This window comes from Simochromis diagramma, unplaced genomic scaffold, assembly GCF_900408965.1.
Source record: "Simochromis diagramma unplaced genomic scaffold, fSimDia1.1 OVJJ01000822.1, whole genome shotgun sequence".
NCBI lineage: Eukaryota > Metazoa > Chordata > Actinopteri > Cichliformes > Cichlidae > Simochromis > Simochromis diagramma.
Window position 1 is genome coordinate 6995103 of NW_024387520.1, and position 21864 is coordinate 7016966.

Below are 21864 nucleotides of genomic sequence, written 5' to 3' on the forward strand. Positions count from 1 at the left end.
CCTATTGTTGTTCTGTTCTATTTGCATGATGTTTCAGAGCAATGAAACATTTGGGGCTTATTGTGTTTTCTCTTCTCATGATAATGTGGGTTTCGTGGGAGAGGATTTTTTCTTTTGTTTTGGTTTTTTTTGGCAGGGTGGGGAATGGGTTGTGGGCAAATTCCACATCAATTTAGTCGGTTCAAAGCAATTTTTTCACATACTGAAAGGATTTTTAAATAAATGCTCTAATTTATACGTGACCAATTTTAATTTGTTGCTGGATTTGAAATGTTTTGGGGAGTTTTTTGTTCTCAACCTCTGAATGTGTGCGTTGAACGGCCCTTTCTGAACTGGCCTTACTGAATCGGATAACCCTTGAACCTGCTGTGGGAGAATAATCGATTCTGAATGTTATGGAGTAGTTTGTTCAGTGTGAGGGGCTGAACGCATCATGCGCCTTTACCACTCCATCAACACAGAATGACATCACGGAGCGCACAAACGAGCAGTCGTCGGCTCTTCGGCGTGACTCGGACAAATTGCGCAGACAATTTTTTAAAACATGCTGAGTTTGAAATGTTTCCTACACTTAGTCGAACACAATCCAAACCTTCTTCTCCCTTTCCTGAGAAAAACCTGTGTGCGCGTGAATGTGTGCGTGTGAGGAAGAAAACGAGATGTGAGATGATGTTCTGCTCTACCAATGCTTTGTAAACTTTCTTGATGCATTACACATTTGTGCAATTGGAGTAGTGTTGAAAATTTGTTAATTTATTGTTTAGAATGTCTTTGCATCCCAGCAAGAGCAAATAAAACAAAATGTAGCAATCTGTAACCAAAACCTAAAAGGTACTTAGGCTACAGAACCTCTTTTACACAGGACTAACAAAACAACAACAACAAGGACAAAAACAGAAAAAATACAAAAAAAAAGAGACATTTGTTTGTTTTCAAAGTGCCATAGCTAGTGAGGAGTGGAAGGATTGGCAGAGTGGGGCGTAGATGCTTTACGGTGTGAGTTTACTTGAGAAACCAATCAAAAAAGGGGAACTCTGAGGAAAAACCTGTATGTGATTACGCTGATGAACCGTTTTTACATTTTATGCTTTTTCATTTGGTGAGGACTCTGCTTGACTCTGAACTCTGACTCTGCCATAAATCCACGAGCTCTACTGTCCAACGCTTCATTTTCAGACGAGAACGAAAGAGTGACTGTGTGTGTAAAAGCACGCATCTGCAATAAAGTGAGTCACGCCCATAAACGATGGATCAGACTGGGTCGAAGTTCAGAGCCATGCAGGGGCCTTAGTGAGTTCTCCTTTGAGATGTATATACAATGTGAAGGTCTGAAGTGATTTTTTTTTTTGTTAAATTCTATATTTTATCGCTTTTGTAGACATTTTGTTGTGGGAAGAAAAAAAATAAAAAGAAATTTTATGGGTGAGATTCTGCTTCATTTTTCTAACTCACATACAAATCATAATATTATATATCAGATTAATCCATAATGTCTCCTGAGAAAATACAGCTATTAGTTATATACTGAACTAAAAATAGTACAAAAACTGCATTTTATTTTACAGTTTTTTCTATCACGAATTATCACATACAGTTAAATAACAAGTTATATTTTTATCTTTTTATATAAAGTTTTCTGATTACCGCTTTTCCTTCATTAACCCTGAAAATCTATAAACATCCTTAGTGCAAAATCTTTGGTATTCTCAAGGATCTTTTGTGAAGAGGCAGAACTTGTGTTTACGGAAGACACCTATAAAAGTTCCCATGCTTTCTTTTCCCTACTTCCTGAGTCAAAGGTCACTTCCTGGTTTCATCGTCTTCTTGCTCTTCTGTCTCCGACGTTGGCTCCACATCAGTGCTGTTCTCGCAGCTGTCCGGATGGTTTCTTAAATCTGAACAACAGAAACATCAGTTAGCGACATGTCGCTCCAATAACACAGTCATTACCACAAGAAAGAGAATACTGACAGGCCTGGGAGGAAATCCACGCATCCAGCATAAATAATTTGGTTTGATTTGTTGGTGAAATCTTGGAGAGGACACAAGAAGAGGAAGAGGAAACACAACGTACCTTTGAAATATCAAAACAACTGTGTCTGAGTGTTTGCGTGTTTGTTTGCTGGGCTTGTTTGTTTGTGAGCACAGTTTCTTTCCGCGCAGTTATCCTCTAGATGCCGGTATCATGTCTACCCAGAGACGTTAATTAATAGCTAATCAAAGCTAATGTCTCAGCAGCACATCGCCAGCACAAAGACATGATTAATACATAATCAAAGGCCGCTCAGCACAAAGACGGGCCCTCCCTCATGCCTCAAACACTACTGTTGTTATAGAAATAAACGAACACTCGCAGCTTAATTAGCTGGCTGTTCGTGTGTGCTGTCTTTATTTGAAGTTGCTGGGGATTTCTCTCTGAGCCAAGCTGGCCTCCTGAGTGACGACACCGAGGTGACATACAAAGGCATGTATGCACACATGTGCAAAAACAGGTACATACAATGAAATGCTAATCCACATGTCACACACTGGATCAGAAAAAAAACAGTAGACAAGGTTTTGTATGTTTCTGACCTTTTAGACCTAGTCTGTGGCACCAGGCGCTGCAAGAGTGTTTCTGCAGGAAACCATTGATGCCAGCATCTCCAAGATTATCAGGTCCAAAAAGCATCTCACCCCTGCTAACACTGCAACAGAGTCAGTCAGAGTGCAGACTTTCATCAGTACATATGGGATAAAATGTGAATATCTAAAATCAGAGAATATAAATATCACTTATACGCATAGCAGAAATGGTTACTGCACCTCTGGTCCTCTGCCATAATGACTGTCGGATCAGTCAGCTCCTCTCCCACTCCTGTCAAAAGGAATAAAGGAACAGATTAAAAAAAAAAAAAAGACTCAACATCTCACATGTGCGACTACAAACATGCAAAGTAAAGTAAAAGTATCTGCCTTGTATGTCGAGCACCAGCAGCTCTCTGCGTGAGTACTCGTAGGTCCAGTGGGAAAAGGCTAGAAGCATTTCTTCCAGTGAACAGCAGGGGGTGATCTCTTCTCCCGTGTTGTTGTTGTATTTCATGAAGTCACCAGACATGTTCCTTTCAATCGTCAGCCACTGACCATTAGAATGCCAGAGGACCAGTGACACATCAAGAAATCTGGTGGATAGAAGGGACAGTTATTAAATGCACGGACACACCTAACACACACATAGGAAAGATAAAATAGTGACCTTGGTGAGTGGTGCAAATCATCAGGTTTGACTTGGTTAAACACTTGCATCATCTTCTGGGCCGCTCTCTGCTGCTGTATCTCCTTCACAAACAAAAATTGATCATAGTGTTAGAAGTACTTGAAACTCAATTCAAAACTGTGAAAAGTAAAAGATTTGCTAACCAGCAAATGTAGACGAATCCTTGATTACTTTAAAGATTTACCCTTAAACAAAGCTGCAGTGCTGTGCTACCATGGAAGTACTTCTTACAGACACGAACCACCTCTGGTCTGAAACCTTTCACCACGTATACCAGCCCGGGTCTGAGCACATCCTGTTCTGCCCATGTACAGAGAACCCGGCGGCCCTGCCGGAGGCCCCCATCCAAAGACCCTTCTTCGCTCAAGAGGGGCTGCAGGATTGCAGACAGGCCTCGTGATGACCAAGAAGAGACTGAGCTGGATTCAGGGTCAGCATCAGAGGCTACTTCCTCCAGAGAGTAAATGCTCACTTCTTCACCTCCTACAGAGAATGTTCAAAAACTTGATTAAGTGCACAGAAATGGATTTTGGGGGTAAAACAACAGTAATGAAAAAATAAATAAATCCTAAATCAAACAAGCAAGTTACCCATGATTGAGACAGGAGTGAAAGGGATGGTCTGAGCCAGTCTCATCAAATTGTTTCTCTCCACAGCTGTTAACACACAGGCACGATACAGGCAAAACTACAGATGAGCTAATGTACGAGAAATCACAAAAACAATAGATGCACAATAGATGATCCTTTCAGGATCTATTATTTAATTTAGATCATTTTCTGCAGATTGTGTAAATACCTGAGTAGTGTGGATACAAACTGTCAGTGGACTGGAATGAGGAGTTCTTGGCTACAGCAGGTAAGATTACAGGGCATTACAAAACAAAACAAATACATCTCACTATAACAGACACTACATGACCACATGTTACAGAAAATGTATTCAATCTGTACGTCCAGAAATACCTTCAGCTGAAATGCCACTCTGTATTCTGCAACAGGCATCAAGAAAACATTGTTACGTTTAAGTAAAAAGTTTTGATAAATTCAGGGTAAATCTGGAATGCTAAAAAAGAAAGGAGACTTACGAAGACCTGCGACTCATGGACCTGGCCCAGCTGTTCCAAGCTGAGTGCGTGGGGCTCCATACATCCTACCAGTAATCAAAGCAAGAACACTGACATATTTTACACTAATTATTTTAGCATTACTATCGCTAATGTTACCACAAATTACAAAATATTGTTACCACACTTTACCACATCTTTACCTGATGCGAAAAGACCTGTTTCTGCAGCAAATCCAGTTGTTCAAAATCTGAAAAAATATTGATATTAACAGTTTTTAAGTAAAACATAAGAAACTTCAAGTGGTTGATAATTTAAACATCGCACATACACATATCAAACTTTGTTTCTTTTAATATGAAAAAACAACCCTTGTCGTTCTTCTTGTTCTACTGTACATACATACAGAGGAAGCAGAGTGATGCATACTAGCAGATGCTCTCTGAAAGCTCTGGGTACGAATACAACATGTACTCTATCTAAATGCAGGTCTTACTGAGCTGACTGAGGCTGGTTGAAGCCGACCGACTTGTGGGTTCTCCTATCAACCTCCGGCGCCTTCCCCAGCTGACATCAGACAACTGGGAATGCATGGCTCTCTATTTTCCAAAACAAATAAAGAGATGGAAAAGCTTCTCTGTAAAGAACCACCAAACGAAAATGAAAAACCCATTCACAAAGATAGCAGGGATTTAGTTTTATGACTTTGTGCCATGTTTTGCACCTGACTGATCCTCTGCTATGAGGAGCACAACTTTTTTCATATTACCAAATCTAGATTGCTCTCTCGTATCTTCACGGTCTTTTTGTTTTTGCCTTTGCTGTCCAAGACCTGAGTAAAGTCAGATGATTTGGACCACTCTGCAGAAACAGACGTACATTATCTGTTATTGTGTGTAAATGCATGATAAAAAAATAGACAAGGTACACACAGATTTTCAAAATTTCCTTTTGATCATTTTCATCAGGGGCAAGATACAGAGAAAATGACTGCTTATGACCTGAATGACCCTTAAAGTTCTTTTATGACATTGTTGGTTCTGACTTGCAAAATTGTTAAGATTTGCATGTGCTACATATCACAAAGCTCTTCATGCAAACTCATTGCTTTAAACCATCAGCGTCCAAAGATTAACTTGATTTTCAAACCCATGCGTTATCATACCTTGGCTCCTGCTGCATCTTAGTGATGTATTGTTCTTTAAACCCCTCCTACCAAGAAAACTCTCATTGTTCATTGATTCATTGAGAGAAGGAAAGGATCCCCTGGTTGGGCTGAGGGGTGCTCCAGCGAAAGTCATATTCTCCATGCTGGATGACAAAGATCTGCAGTAGCCATACGGACGGTCCCTCGACAAACATGCCCACCTTGGGGATTTTATGGGTTTTCTCCACTGATTGGAATTTCTGGACCGAGAAGTTGGCTGACTATCATCACAAGAAAAGGCAGGATTTGTCAAACCCTCTGAGATGTCTTGTGGGTCGAACAGAAAAGCACTGCTGGAGGCTCGGTGCACGTCTATGTTAGGTGGTTCTTCCTGTGTCTTTTCCTCCTCTTTCTCTTCTCCTTCTTCCTCTACTTCATCCTCCTCTTCCATGGATGTTTCTTCCTGACTGGTAAACAAATATGGCTCACAAGTCCAGAATTTAAAATGGAGTGACTCCAAGCCTCTGGGAGAAAGAGGAGACCCACACTGGGATGGTTCACAGGACTCACAGGGTGTCTGATCTCTGACCGAAGAAAATCCTCCACTGTTAAAGTGGGAGAGGGACGCACAAGACCCTGGGTCAGAAGCTCCCTGCTGATTCTCACATGGATGATCCTATGGGAAAAAAACAAGTGATTAACAAAGTATTTTAAATTCTTTAAGTCAGTGGTTATTTACTTTTAATGTCATAAAGCTGTGAAGAGATTACATCACATTAAAATAAGGACTTTATGGATACTTTATGGATCTCTTTTAGCTTGTCTCCCCCTAAAGGCCATGTTCAGGTTTGCAACAACTACCTCTCCTTTCAAAGAGTCTAACATGACAAACGTTTAAGGATCAAAACATTGTATTTAGTGTGAGGGAGTAGTGCATTCTCTTTCCTTCTTGTGAAACAACATTACTAGAAGACAACAGTAAGCACCTCTCTTGCCCTTTCTTCTGGTTCTTCTGTGTGTCCATATCTTCCTCCCCTGCTTCCCCTAACTCCTACATGGCACTCCTGTGATTCCCGTCTATTTCCTGCTAAGGTGTAGCCCTTTAGCAATGAAGGCGGGGTACTTTTATACGGCTTGGCCACCAATCGTTGTATATTAGCCGCATCACCGTCTGCTCCACTTCTGTGTGGAAGGGTCCAGCTGTGAGGGATGGCGTGCTGGGATGCTGTAATGAGCCGACACTGAGCCAGGCGTGTCTCCTCCTGATGTAGGTTGTTGGATGCAGAAAGAAGAGTGAGGGTGTCCACAGCCAGAGCAGAGAGGTCCTGGAGATGACCGAGCTGAGAGTCTAAGTCTGACAGGCTATCCTGAATGAAGTTGACCTTCTCTGAAACCTCCCCCACCATCATGCACATCTCTTCTGTTCTGATGGAACAAATATGAGCAAAAATGGTGAATGACGTTTTTACGATTTATTTACTGACGTTAAATGCTTTTTGTACACTAAACACAGCCACATGTTCCGCTGTAAATTCACACCACAAAAGGCAAAGGAAGCCTGTGTTAGTAGGATCACAATACAAGCACAAGCTATATATAAGCTGGTATGTGAGACAAAGTAAATAAACATTTAAGAATCTACCTACTTACTTGTTTGTAAGAAGGAGCATTGGAGGCACATTAAAAAAGTACTTTGAAACATGGAGATTAAAGTTATCGTTTCAAGTCAAACAACTGCCACGGCTGCTAAACCCTCTACATAATGTCTTGTGTAGATGAGTTAGTGAAATCATACTTCAGAGTTGGTTTTAGTAACAAGGAAATTATTTATTTTTAAATACATAAACACGGTGTGGCGATAAGCACAGAAATGCAGTTTTAACGCAGAAAGCTGCATCTGGTCAGAAGGAAAAACCAGATTTTAACCCCCGATTTATGCAAAAATGAAACAGCTGGCAATGACAGATGCAAGAAAATCAATGGTTACACCCTTGTGCAGTAAAGAGGGTTTATGTTGTATCACAAGACATGATATGAAAACTGATCAAGGTATTTCAGTTACTCTTCTACACAAGGCAATTTGCAATGTTTGCAATGGGTGCAGCAGCCATCGCAGTTGTTTGACTTAAAATGACAACTTTAATCTCCACATATTCTCAAAATAATAATAAGTTTAATCTCAAAAGTTTGGCTTTATTGTGCAAATGAACAATAATCTTTTATCTTAATGCGCCTCTAATACTTCATTTAAATCTAGTTACATGAGTTAACTGCTTTCATCTTGGCACAGTATGTATACCTCATTATTTATTATACTTATCAAACTTATCAATATTAAACTTAACAATGTGATGACAGACAGAGCGATTGTTCGTGTTATAGAAGAAATAATCTATTGGCTCTTGCATCGGACACAAAAGGAACTCTACATCAAAGCAATGATCCTGTGCATGGCTCCCAAACAAGACAAATTTACAAGGCTACAAAGTTTCCAGCCATAGTGATATGGCAAGTTGGAGAGCGAGACACAGATCCAGCAGAAACACACAAGCGCTGGTAGCTCATCTTAAATAATCGGACAAAACAAAAGAAATGAGAAGCCCCTTGTTTGCAGTCCTACCTCTCAGCTGTGACTTTGATCCTGTTCTTTTGACTGCTGAGCGGGCATTCACTCTTCTCATGAAAATAGGCCTGCACACATCTCTCCTCAAACTCATGCAGCTTCTTGCGATCCTCGTGGCCCAGATAGAGCTCTAGTAAAAACAAGTGAGATGGAAGAAGTGACAAGTGTAGAGATAGCTGCTAAACTATCACCATTTTCTTCCTTTCCAGAAAACATGCTGTGGTACTTACTAAGTCCAGAGGCTCTCTCTTCCCGCTCAGCGTCGCCACTAAATTTCTTGTAAATAGCTCTCAAACCCAGGTCCATGTGACTGAGGAGGTTTAGGGGCGGTGGCAGCCACGGTCTCACTTGATAGGTCATAATGTAGCGGTACCGGTTGTACTTCCACAGCTTGTTGGATGTTGATGCCATGTCAAAGTAGACGTTGCTGTTAACAAGAGTTTGGTTTATTGAAGGGTAGCCCCTCAAACAATTACTATAAACTAAGATTTTTCAATATGCTTACTTGAAAAATGCGATGAGGATGTTGACCATGATGATATACTGGACAAACATATACACAGCCTGGAGAAATGGTGCAAGAAAGGATGCAGGAGGACATGAATCATCTTCCTGACATGCTGTTGACACACAAAAATACGCAGATCTTACACACAGTGCAATAGTTTTTTTGTTTGTTTTTTATTCTTATTCTTATTCTTATTTATTCTTATTCTTATTCTTATTTTTTTATTCTTATGCACTACTGTATAGCTCTGTAAATAATCATTCTGTACATACGATAATTTTTAACCCTACAACTGTTTACAACTTGCATAGTTCCCATTTCTGTATAGCTGTATATCTCAGATTTCTGTAAAGTTATTTATTTCATATTCTGTATAGTTTTTCATATTTATATCCTGTTCATAGCCTGTACATAGCTTGTACTCACTACAGCCTGTACATACCTATAGTTATAGAATATTCACAACATACTTCATACCGTGTACATTATAACATACCATAATAGACCCATTTCTGTAATATACTCACATATCTATATTATTGCTAATATATATTGTAATATATCTATATCACTAAAGCACTTCTGGATGGATGCAAACTGCATTTCGTTGCCCTGTACCTGTGCAATGACAATAAAGTTGAATTCTATTCTATTCTATTCTATTATTCATCATACAAAAACTATCAGAGACTTGGTATGAATCTCCTTCTGCATCATGAATGCTAAATTAGAACCAGATTCATAGAAAACTCTACAGGGACAAGAAAAGGGCACAGAGTCTTGCAACATATGGTACAGCCGACACAGAGCTCAGATTTTAACATCACTCAGTTGGTCTGAGACATCAGAAGCAACCGAGATTGCCTAAATCCACGCTGGAGCAGAGTACATTAAAAAAATCTTAAAGTAAGAGAATTGGCACTGTTTACAGGGTAAAGTGTGACAGACCTTGCACTGATTTGTTTACTGCTCTTCTTATAGAAGACACAGACATAGCTCTTATTCTTATTCTTATTCTCTTTGGAAGCATCCAAACTTTATTTTTTGAACAATCTAAGTTACACCTTCAACTAAAAGCAGCAAAAGGACCTACATGTACTGTAACTCCCTTAGTCATTTATACCAATTACATTTTAAGTGATTTTGTTATTTGCAGCATATTTTTTATGCACGAAGAATCAGCCCCTGTAATAAGTGAAGTTGTCTAAATTCTGAAACAAAGAACTCCTTTCAGCTGCAGTCAATAACAAGCACTGCAATACAAAGGTGAGTCAAGCAAAGCTCACCTTGTGAGGTAAGACTGTTTGAATGACCTTAATTCAAGTGGAATAGGATAAGTGACAAATTAGCCTTGCAGCAATCTTCGAGTCAGTATTTCCAAGAACTCAGGGCAATGCAAAATTCATAAAGGTTAAATTCTACTGCTTAAAAAAAAACCTTTGGTTAATAAGTATCTAGTGTTATTGGGCCACTAACGGTCTATCTCTGATGCATAGACCTCTCCATAGATCATCCAGTAGGGCTGGAAGACTATGTCTCGAGCCAGGCTCCATGATGGCTCCTCGTCTGGTGACAGGACAGCCTTCCTGGATACTCCGTAGGTCAGCAGCACTATTGCCATCATCACCACAATGTAAAACATGTTTCTGGTCTGGGCACAGAGAGAGTGAGAGGTTACTAAAAAAAAATAAATAAATAAAAAACACACACACACTTCTCAACTTTTTATGTTTCCAGTGAGTGCTGTGCAGTCTGTACACACCATCTTAGTGATCATGGTGAGGTAAGGGCCAGCATGCTGATTAACGGCCAGCAGATCCATCACCCTGATAAACCAGAAGATGATGTCCAGGCAGTATGTGAGGCGCCCTGCTGTCCGGTAGGGATCAGAGTGCCAACGCATTGCCAGTCCGGCCACGAAAAGCAGAATTGCGATGAAATCTGATATGTTCCAGTATTCTGAGAACCAAATCTTCAGCTTCTGGCTCAGTTTTGTTGCCTCAGACATTAATATCTAATTACAAAAGATAGAAACTTACATTACTACTGACTTGTGATTTTATGTTCTCCTGTAACACTTTTTAATATATTCTGCTAAGAACTGAACCTCTGACCTCTCTGGTTTTCTCTGCTGCAGTTGACAAGATGTATGCTATAACCAGCCACTCCTGAACACTGGGTTGATCCTCCATCTTCACCAGGACAACATAGGAGAATAACATCAGAAAGGCCAAGTAGGACATCTACAGTTGAATCAGAGAAAAGACATTCAGACAGAAGGATGAGAACAATGTATAATAATCATTTGCATGATGCACTTTGAGAAAGAGAAATGTTTTATTGTGTGTTAACTAACATAAAAAACCTACTGTGTGAAACCAAAACTTGACAACAGGAGCTGTGTAGAAATCATAGAGTGTTGTGATCCAGGAAACACAGCGCACAGTTATAGAGGACATGATTTCTGACACAGGACCAACACGTTTGTCTTGGAAAGAGAGTCCTTGCTCTGCATCACGACTACCCTGCATGGGTAGAGTAAACCATACAAGTGAGGTGAAATACTATGAAATACTGTAAGATATTAGCCAGTTGAAATTTGAAAGTACTGCACCCCTACTGTACCGTGTGATCAGAGCCCTTGGAGCCTGGTGCTGGCTTGACTGAGTCGAGTCCAAACAGCATTGCCTCGTGTGTCTGTGGTACGTGACACATTTCAGCTTTGCTTTTAAACTCCAGAAGTAGGATGGCAGGAGGCAAAAGAAGGCTCAAAATGATCTTTAAAAAAAAAAAAAAAAAAAAAAAAAAAAAGGAGAGCGTGTCTGACTACTTAAACATCCTCCAACAAAACATACTGCTTTGCAAAATATGAAAAAAATAAAACAACACTTGAGGTAAAAACACAATCATTTAGCACAACCAGGCTTTAATGGGGGTGATGAAAGCAGCTGGTGATGTGTGAACCAAAAGAAAACAGCAAATAATGGCTGAAGCGCTCCCTAGCTACACTCTACATGACAGGAAGATGTAACAATGAATGAAAATTACCGATGTGGTTTTGGAGTGGAAAAACATGGCTTTAAGTTCGACCCTAGATATCAAATCCCAGGCAGAACTTCATTATGTGACAAAATGCTAATTCAAAATCGACAACAGTTAACTGCAGCACCCTACCTCATTTATTGCTAATATGTTTAATCCAGAATACTTTAACAATCCCTAAGGAAATTATGCAAACAGACAATGTCAGAAGTGGGATTCGAACCCACGCCTCCAGGGGAGACTGTGACCTGAACGCAGCGCCTTAGACCGCTCGGCCATCCTGACTTCCTGACTAATGGATTCTAAATTAGAATCTGGGACCTGATGAAGGTCAACAGGACTGAAACATTGCAATAAATATATTAGAAATAATGGCAAGCTTTTGCAGAGACAGTCACATTTAATTGCTTTTGTGGAATCTTACAACAATACTGTGCAGGCTCCTGTCAAGTTAACAGGTTAAGTTACTTTTTTGTTAAACTTAAGTGTTAAGCAGTTGTGCTATAAGCACTACTTAATTTCGGATAGTTTTGTGCTTACATTTGACTTGTGCTGTGTCATTATATACAATGCTGTGTCAGCACTATGACATTATAATACTGCTGCTGCTACCAGCTTGTAGCAAGAGATTCAAACTTTGAATTAGCTAGTCAGTCATCAATGATAGCAGGTAATAGGAAAAGAAAGATGGAACATGCCCTTCATGGACTAAAAATGCTGCATCCTGTGAGCTGCAATTGCTGATAAGACATATTCACAATTTTTTTCTATAATTCTGCTGAAATATTTTTGTATAATTTTGAAGCTATATCGCCCACCCCTACCCTGTACCCTTCTATCTTTATTTTTCTTTTTGCAGTGATGCAATTAAATGACACTGAAATATGAATTTTATCTGGTTTATCTGCAAGGTTTACCTTCAAGAATGAGTTTTTTCTCATGTTAAGTGGACCGGTCCAGAGATCAGTGAGGAGAGTCTGTGTGCAGGAGTGTGAGACGAATGGTCTGTGACATGAGGAGACAGCCATCTGCAGACAGGTGAAGTGGCTCCATGCCTCCATCTCATAAGTCAACAGCTTCATGGCCATCTGCTCGTTCTGACGAAACGCACAATCTAACACATCCACCGCCAGCTTACCAAACTCACTGACACACAAAGACAGAAGAGATATGTGCATGTCAACTCTGTGATAATTATAAAAATATAAAAGAACAAAAAAAAAAAAAAAGTACCCATATCTTCACATATACAAAGTAACATGAAGTCCTGAGGGGAAAAAAGTGTACTGCATGGTAACGGTGCTTCACAGCTATAAAAGGTTTGGAGGTTTCTTGCATTTCAAATCTTCCAAGAACATTTCAATGAGACTCCAGTCTGGATATTGCCTAGGCTGTTCCATTCAAGGTCAGCTTTAAATTAAACTAAAGTTTCAGACACACTTTATCCTTAATATATCCTTCATAGCTGAATCAATGACTGCAAGCTGCCCAGTTGCTGTGAGACCGAGGCAGTCCCCAAAGCATAACCTTTCCACCACGCTTCAAAGATCGCAAGAAATTCTAATTCGATAAAAATAACTCCATCTTTGATTTGTATGTCCAGAGCACATTATGTCAAACATGTTGCTTCTGTCTCTGTGTTCACTGGGAAACTGTAGTTCTGCCTAATGTTCTTCTTAGACAGCACCTTAAATGCAGGTCAAATATGTCAAAATCTATCCAACTGTAGACGCAGGCACTTTGACACCAGAGTTACCTGCAGTCACTGTGATGACATTTTGAGTTGTTGGAGATTTATTTTTGCATCATGCAGTATACCCTTGAATTTGCTTGGGCAGTCAGTCCTGGATAAATTAGCATTCATTTAAAATTGGTGCCACTGTCTTATACTCGAGTGATTTATTTCAACTAAGTTGGAGACATTTTAAATCCCTTGCTAGACTCACAACACAGGCTTAGAGAGCTACTTAAATCTTAACACGATGACATCACATATTTCAGCAAAAGAGACAAAACCAGAGCTTAGATGGAAATTCAAAAGGTATTCCATTATGTGCCACTTTTTCAGAGTATCACTGCTATTAATAAGCAATGGATCACTGCTTGTTTAAAATAAGTCATACAGTTCAATGACACTCACAGTGAATACGTCTTGAATCGCTCTATAATGTTATCATCCAGGCTGCTTTGACGTGCTTCAAAGGCCATGGAGCGGTAAAGCTTGCAGGCCACCGTTGCACGTGCCAGCGCTTCTTCTCCATGTTGCCACAGGAACAGTGCCATTTGCTGCCTTTGCTGAAGGACTGCCCACACAAACAAGTCGTTGAAGTTGAAAGGAACCAGCAGTGGAGCATCATCAAGGCCTGGACTAGACACCTCCCCACTGGTACTGGGTGACACATCTTGCTCCTAGAAGAAAAAGTTAGATGTATGAAAAAAAATAAGGGACAAGGAAATGAAAAAACAATAGATGGGAATGTGAGATTTTTTTGTCATAAAACAGATAGAAAAATTAGAAACTGTTAATCTAAATCTTAAAAAAATAACTCTAAACCAACCTTGCGTTTGTAAGGCTGGGCGGTCCTAAAGAAATGCAGGTCCTGGAGGCTCCTGTTCCTCGTAGAGCTTGGCATCAGTCCATGTCTGAGTTTAGAAAAGGTGGCTGAACTGTCTCGTCTACCATTCTACAGGCATCAAAACAGGCATTTGTATGAAAACTGTAAAAGTCATTAAACCAAAGGATTTTTAAATGGCTTTTATCAGGGTGCAGCGGGCAAAGAAAAAGAATGCAATCATTGCTCACTTTTTCGTGCAATCGGCTGTACGCAGCTCTGAATTGTTTGCGTGTGTAGGTGCTGCGGTATGCTCCTCCTATGAGATATTCTATCACCAAGCCCATGTCAATGATCGAAAGACGATAACCTGCAGGAAGGGATGTCTCCCCACAAACACATACAAACACGATAAATAAACATATACTGTGCACATGTAAATGTGGCTGCTTTTCTGTGTATTTATAACACAGAAAAGGTGAGAGACCACCCAGGTTGCTGTCAGTGCACAGTTCCAAAGCTGGCATTTGCAATGCTATGGAGGAACATTAGTGCACATGGGAAACTTGCACATCTGTAAAGGCCTCTTTAATGCTGAACAGGTCTTGGAGCAACATATGCTGACAATGCTTTTTTCGGGAGGGAAAGGGAAGCTAGATGTGTACCTACAGCTACTCTCAATATCAAAACTCACCTGTTTTGCATCTTCAACGAGGTGGTGCAAGAAGCGGGCTGTTGGCCCTTGTGCCTGCAGGGAGGATTTTGTATAATTATATAAAAAAAGAAAATGACAGTTAAGAGAAAATGCAAAGCGCAAAATCAAAGCAAACCAAATTTACTAGTTACTTTTAACGGCTGCATAATGCACAGCTCCACAAATATCAAATTGTTTCTTTAAGGAACTACTTATCCCAGCGTTATGAATAAGTGAAAAGGCTTTTATACACAAATATAAAGACAACATAGAGAAAGTTGAGGGTGAATGTATGGCAAAGAGCTCTGTGATTTTAGAAGCATCCTAAACCAACTACTGGGAAAATATTTTGGATGCAACTGACCACAAAACACAAGAGATCCTGGTGCAAAAACACTTACAGTGACTGAGATTTGGATCAAAGCAGCTTTGGGAATTGTGAGAGAAATTCAAGAGAAACAAACATAAAGGGATTTTGTATGTTTGCACAGCAAAGTGAAAGCCAAACGCAAGAGGAAATACCCCAAGATAATCAAAAGTACTCCAGTGAGTAAATGTTATTTTCTGAAAAATATATTTCACAGAATTAATTGTACTGTTCTCCTTGATTAATAAAATGATGAATAACAAATAAGAAAAAAGAAGTGTCTTAAATATTTAAAGCAGATATATTAAGATATTATAGTAACCATGTTGTAGAGCTCTTCAAGGCGATCGACTGTGAGGAAGCGGCTCATAGTCATGCCGTTATCAATCAGCATTTTGACAAAACTGACACGGTCCATCACCAGAGCATCCAGCATGGCTTGCTCCAAGGAGCCCACCTACACAAGTAAAAAATAATTTACATATCTCCTTTTTTGCTTTAATGGAAAACAATTGCACTACAGTTTTGCATTAATGACTCCTGTCAATAGAAAATTGTACTTAGTAGTCAGTATAATCTTTTAATAATATAAGTTTATATATGGTAGTGATAGGATGTGCGATCCTTAATAGTCTGCAAAGGCTTTGTGTGCTCTGGCATTCACACCCACATCCTGGGAGCATGGGAAAAGGTCGTACCTTCTTTTATTGTTTTACGGTAGGATAAACGTAGCTATGTCAGTTTTAGTCTAAGTGCCTTTTTTACATATAGATGAACTGTTGGATTTTCCAGACCAGCAGGTTTAGGGAAGTCATTTATGGGGTCACACTCTGACATACACACACACACACACACACACACGCACACACACACACACACACACACACACACCTCCACATTCCAATGTAAGGAACAAACACCCACTGATGTATAAATAAAGACCAGGGCAGTCTCAGAGCTGCGAGTCCCTGAGCCCTCACTCTCGTGCGAGAGCTCAGAGCTGCCCTTGCTAAGCAACAAGTAAAACTGTGTGTTTCTCCTCTCTGATTCTCAGCTGAAGAAGTGTTTTAGAATATATCTCTTAACAACTCCCTTTGTTTTTGACTTTCTCACCTGCCAATGCTGTCCATATACAAGGACGTCTTTCTGTGCAATGTCAGCCCTGTCCCACGCCAGAGTCATACTCAGCTGCTCTGACGGACTGGCCTTTGTGCCTGTTTTTGATTCAGAGCAACAAAACATATAACATAATTCAGATTTTCTGACTTACTAAGAGAAACGCTCCAGTCCCACGTTAATGAATCAAAGTCACTTGAGAGAAAATGTTTGATAATTAAGAAGGAAACAAGTACCCTTGAGAGTAGCGGTCAAAATGGCAGCATCTGGTGCCATCTGGTCATCTGACTCTGAGTCAAAGATGGTTATCTGTTGTTCAAAGAAATGCTGATTTAGTAGTCAGTGTCCTCAGTCACAACACACACATGCCCCAGAGGCTGCTTTACTCACAGACTGTCTATGATCCATACATTGCAGCAGGAGAGTATAGAGGTCACTGGCTTCAGTCCTCTCCATCCCAAACACATCTCCAATCGTGGTGAGGAAGTTCTCTTTAATGTCAGCTTCCAACGGTCTGAAAACAAACAAACAAACATAAAAACACAATCAGTGTACATTTGGGCCGGCTCGACCCTTTCCGTGTGGAATTGCATGTTCTCCCTGCATAGTGCTCTGGCTTCCTCCTACAGTCCAAAGCTTGTTAGGTCATCCACCTAAATTGGCAGTAGGTGTGAATGTGATCGCAAATTGTTGTCTGGCTCTCTGTGCTAGGCCTGCAATATGCTGTTCAACGTGTACCCCCGGGCAGCACAATGTTAGCGCTTTTGCTTCACAACAAGAAGGTCCTGAGAAGGTCGCAGAAGGTGGAGTCATGTTCTCACCTGTTTGCGCAGGTTCTCCGGTTTCCTCCCATAGGCTAAAGACATGAAATTAGTGGAGTTGTGTCAATTGGTGATTCTAAATTTTGCACAGGTGTGAATATGAGGGCAAATGGTTGCCTGTTCCTCTATGTTAGTCCTGCATCAGACTGGCAACCTGTCCAGGGTGTACCCCATCTCTCGCCCTATGATAGCTAGGCTTCCACTCCCCATGAGACTGAATTGGCGAAAGGATAAGTACATGTATGGAAGGATAATGTACATTTGAAACAATTTAATATTTGTAATCCTGTGTCTTTTTGGTAAATGTTAAATGAGTCAAAATAAGAGTCTAACAAACTAATTTATGAGCTTACCAGAGCAGCCTTTTGCAGAGGACACTGCTGTCTAGTTTCTACTTTCTATCTCATTTTACAATCAATTAATTGCATCATCATCTTCAAGTTTTTATATACACCTATTGGGTAACCCTTCCTAAAATATAAACGTCACTCAAATGTAGTTAGCAGGACAGGATCATATTAGTAACTGTGTGTTTGGGTTCATCTGAGATGAGGAAAAAACAAAGAATGTGGCTGGGGTCTAACTGCCTTTTCAAATAGTTGGCATATGCGGCTCGGCAGTAATGTGAGGTATCTGCTAATTGGAAGGTCAGTGGTTCAATCCCTGACTCCCCTAGCCTTCACACTGAAGTATCCTTGAGCAAGATACTGAACTCTGCGATCCATCTACTGGAGTGTGAATGTGGCTTGTTGTAAGGAAAGTACTTTGGAGTGCTCAAATTGAGTAAAAAAGTGCTAAATCTGTTTACAGTTATTCACTCTAATGATATAACGGTAAAGGGGAGATTCTCCCTTTGCCCATTTTTCTCTTTTTCACCTTAAAATATGCCCCAATACTCATGAAGAAGGTGTTATAACTTCCACTTTGCCGTAAGTATAAATTATGCTTGCTCATTAAACCAGCTGGCTCAAAAAGACCCTGCTATGCATCCACTACAGGCCTATACCAGCCTACGTACTGTACCTGTCAACAGCAGTCTGCTTGTGTAAGAAGGCGAGTAGGTCAGCAGCCCTGCCTGATCCCTCAAACACAAACACTGGCACAGGGGGCACAGTGCTGACGTAGTCCAACACTGTAGACACCACAGAAGGACCTCCCTCCACCACCACACACACCACAGGCACTCCTTGGTTCAGTCCTGCAAAAAAGAGAAGAGATGATGATAAGACTTCAGTCAAATCTGTGTGCTTCCTATTTTGTTTCTTTTGTTAGTTTTTGCGCAAAAACACCCACGGAGATGTATCTTCTGTAGTTGTATGTGCTTCTCCAGCTTCCTCCTGAGGCCTTGCTGACAGCCATGCTTGCCCAGCGTTCCATCATCCACCAACAGGAAGTGGGAGTGGAAACCATTGAGACAGGCTCTCTTGCTCAAAGGGTTTCCCAGAGGCTGGTAAGGCCTGAAAACCTGAAGCGATGTTGAATCAGTGTCAGTCAAAGACAAAGTAAAGCAGTGCAGTGGGATATGGTACTCTGCATATATCAAAAAAATGTGGTGAGGAATGAAGTAACGTGCAAAAACACAGTTTCAGTACTGACATCTCTGCCTATAAGGTCCATGTTGTTGTCAATCACTCCCCAGGGTGTGATGCCAACTGTGTTTCTCTTCCTCAGGTCATGGCTTCCAAAGGATTTAACTGCATCACCTACATATTTAGACACACCTGGAGGGCATGCAAATAGTAGCTGAATGCACAGCAAATACACAATAAGAACAAAAGCACTAAAATCCAAGGGGTACTTTTACAACAGCACGCCATACAGAAATGTAACCTAACAGAAACTAACCAAAACTGAACCTTCTAGAAACAGAACACAGATCAACGTAGTTTTTTTTCCGATGTAAGTAATGAGATTCCTGCCAGTCACTAACTGGAGATAGGCAGAAAATAATACTCCACAAAAAATTGTAAAACTTACCTGTATTAATGCCATCGGTGAAAATCCATGCCCCTGTGCTGAGGGCAGCAGTGATCAGCCCTTTGCTAAAGGCCTGGTTGACTTTAGGTGGCAAGGTAAAATTTTCGGAGCCTCCGTGGACACTCAGCAGTAGCTTGGGTCTTTCCATCTGCCATTCCCTCAACATCAGCTGGAGTAATGCTTCTGGCTTGGAGTCGACAGCAACACGAACATACTGGAAAAACATGAAAGTGTTTCCAACTGAGAAGCTCTTTGTACTTTTCTGAGGTGCTGCTGAGCCGATTGTTTTGTCACTACATTAGATAGCATCTCTGCTTTCATGCATCGCGACCAAGCCTGCTTACATCATAGCAAAGCAAACTTTACGCAACCATCAAAATCTAGGTCTTATTAACAGAGTGCAAGCATTTGCTTCTATATTTGAAGCAGTCTCTTGAGTGTGTGTACATTTACCATTTTACTTTTGAAAAAATGTTCCTTTGGCCTAGAGACACGCACAGAGCTGGTAAACTCACAGACCTTGGCTCGACAGACGCGTGTGGCAGTATCTTCAAAGTCTACGGTGCCATAGGCATTTGTGGGACTGGCCCTGGTGTGGCGCTCCATGGACCACTCCTCTTCCACATCCTGTCCAGGACCAGGACAGAGGGACAATGGAGGAAGGGAGTTTTGCCAAGAGTGTTCCCCTATCAGGTGGCCGCAGCAACATCTAGCAAATAGAACGACATTGCATAGATGCATAGGAAGAAGCATCGTAAGGTAATTTTTTAGAATGATTAACTTCAATCATACTTTTACAACACTTTAGCATAATGTTGTTGATTTTAAATAAATTAAGTAGCTATTTCTGATAGTCTGCTTTTAGATAATAGGGAAGAGGCCAAAAAACAGTAACAAAATTATCAGTGCCACTTGACTACATGTTAGCTCCTCAAAATAGAGGCAGGGTTGTTAATAAGCAATAATAATATGCAGGCGCATGACAAGCCCTAAAAGATGAAAGAAATCCACCTGGACTTTTTAAACCAGCCTTCAGTGATTCTTCCATTTATTTTCTAAATCCCACACTTCCTCTCCACCTCCCTTTGCCCTTGAGTACACATTTCTATGTCTGGCTGTTGTTATCATTTAACAGACCATGAAAATCACACATTTCCTGCCATTTCCCCATAACGGTGCAGTGCAAATGTAGGAGAAAAAAGGCAGAAAAGGACATGATGAAATGCTGAAAGAATGAGGGTGGAGAAAACAATACAGAAGTATGTAGTAAGAAAATAAGAAAGAGTTTGGTAGGACAGCATCTTCAGCACAATATTCATCAGTGATACCTTATCAAATTTTGGCAAACGTGGCATACTGGAATACATCTGAAAGAGACAGGAAGCGTTATCAAAATATCCACATGGCTGCTATTCCTGGAAGTAAGGGCTACATGCCAAATAGTTCTGCTCTCAGAAAAATGTTATTTCAAATAGCTGCTGTTAATGTTATACTACAATCTGTGTGTTTCTTCTCAGAATCATAAAAGCTAATCAGTGCAATCAGATCCCAGTTTACCTGTGCTGATCCCAAGAGGAAGGGATGAACTTCACACACTCTCTCCTGAAGAAGGTTTCCTCAATCCAACACTTTCTGGACTAAAAAAAGAAAAGCAGAAAATATTTACTTACAGCACACAGATACTGGAGCTGTTAAACACTATATTGTCTTCTTTATTGACTCGTATTCTAGGAAGTGGAAGCACATTAGTCCTGAAATAAAAAGCGCGTTTATCAGTGACCTTCTCAGTGAAGCTCATTTTAGTGTCGATCACATGCTGAGCAAACAGTGTAGTAAGTGTAGATCCCTCCCCATCACAGAAAGCTGAAATGCAAACACCAAAACCCTGAGCTGCAGCACTCAGCCCCTCCTTCCCCTTCACAGTAAACTTTCCTTCATGTTTCCCAGGAATATTTAACAATGGCCTCACTGCAGGGAGAGAACTGCTTTCAGGAAACATGAGCACATACACAGACCTACACATCCTCTTCCTCTGATTAGTCTACACGGTTAGCGAAGTAAACAGTTACAACTGTTACAGTTTTATATGCACTAAATAAAACCGCCCATTGTGCAGCAGCAGGACCAACAGTTTAACACGTTTTATGCACAATGAACACCCGTGTTATGTTACTACACTAGTTCATTAAAAGTTTATTACTATTACCCGTTTTATCTAACTTAAAATCACCGCTAAGCGCTGCTAATATCACTGTTAGCAAACCGGTAACAGAGAAATATTGTTCAAATTTCTCATGAGTTCAAGTTCACATTTCGTAAAAAGTACACTTGTTGGAAATAAGCTGACCTACTTAGTACATATATATATATATATTTATATATAGCATATATCTTACCATGGCTGCAAACTTCATTTATAAACATGTTCGAGGCTAGCAAAGACACTCCGCTTCATCATTACTCTCCCGACAAGGACTGAGCGCCCTTTAATCAGTCGCTGGTCCAAAGGGCAGGTTTCCAGGAAGCCTTGGGGAGTTCATGGCCTCCTCCCTCCAGCTCGGTTAGGAGTTTTTCACCTCCTTAAGTTGTCAAGGAGGTGAAAACTTAAGGAGTGGAGACACCCTTATTGGTTGAGGCAATAAGGGTGTCTCCCCCTCTTTCTCATGAAGGAATGTGGTGACTGGTGAAAGTGGAC

At 40.5% G+C, this 21864-nt stretch overlaps 1 protein-coding gene and 1 non-coding gene across 4 annotated transcripts; both read right to left on the minus strand.

The window, feature by feature from the left end:
* Positions 1–1300: 1300 nt before the first annotated feature.
* Positions 1301–21850, minus strand: trpm6 (transient receptor potential cation channel, subfamily M, member 6). Of its 3 annotated transcripts, none has more exons than XM_040019453.1 (40): positions 21566–21850; positions 20727–20806; positions 20498–20536; positions 19623–19878; positions 19170–19383; positions 18789–18913; positions 18486–18657; positions 18216–18390; positions 16762–16885; positions 16608–16680; positions 16369–16469; positions 15578–15712; positions 14889–14942; positions 14446–14580; positions 14201–14326; positions 13783–14051; positions 12560–12788; positions 11226–11378; positions 10970–11125; positions 10715–10843; positions 10363–10614; positions 10077–10251; positions 8598–8712; positions 8323–8519; positions 8090–8222; positions 6456–6894; positions 5488–6145; positions 5092–5183; positions 4819–4921; positions 4526–4572; positions 4344–4408; positions 4222–4247; positions 4055–4105; positions 3847–3912; positions 3441–3739; positions 3236–3318; positions 2956–3161; positions 2806–2857; positions 2575–2687; positions 1301–1895 (listed from the first exon to the last, which is right to left on the minus strand). In XM_040019453.1, exons 1-40 carry the CDS (start codon positions 21581–21583, stop codon positions 1801–1803), a joined length of 6030 nt encoding a protein of 2009 aa, XP_039875387.1. In that variant the 5' UTR covers positions 21584–21850; the 3' UTR covers positions 1301–1800. The 3 variants fall into 3 exon arrangements, with proteins under 3 accessions (XP_039875387.1, XP_039875389.1, XP_039875388.1); XM_040019455.1 differs by having other exon boundaries at positions 19689–19878; positions 21566–21849; XM_040019454.1 differs by lacking the exon at positions 21566–21850 and adding an exon at positions 20950–21006.
* Positions 11845–11927, minus strand: trnal-cag. Its single transcript has one exon. It is a non-coding gene; the product is annotated as a tRNA-Leu (tRNA).
* Positions 21851–21864: the final 14 nt, after the last annotated feature.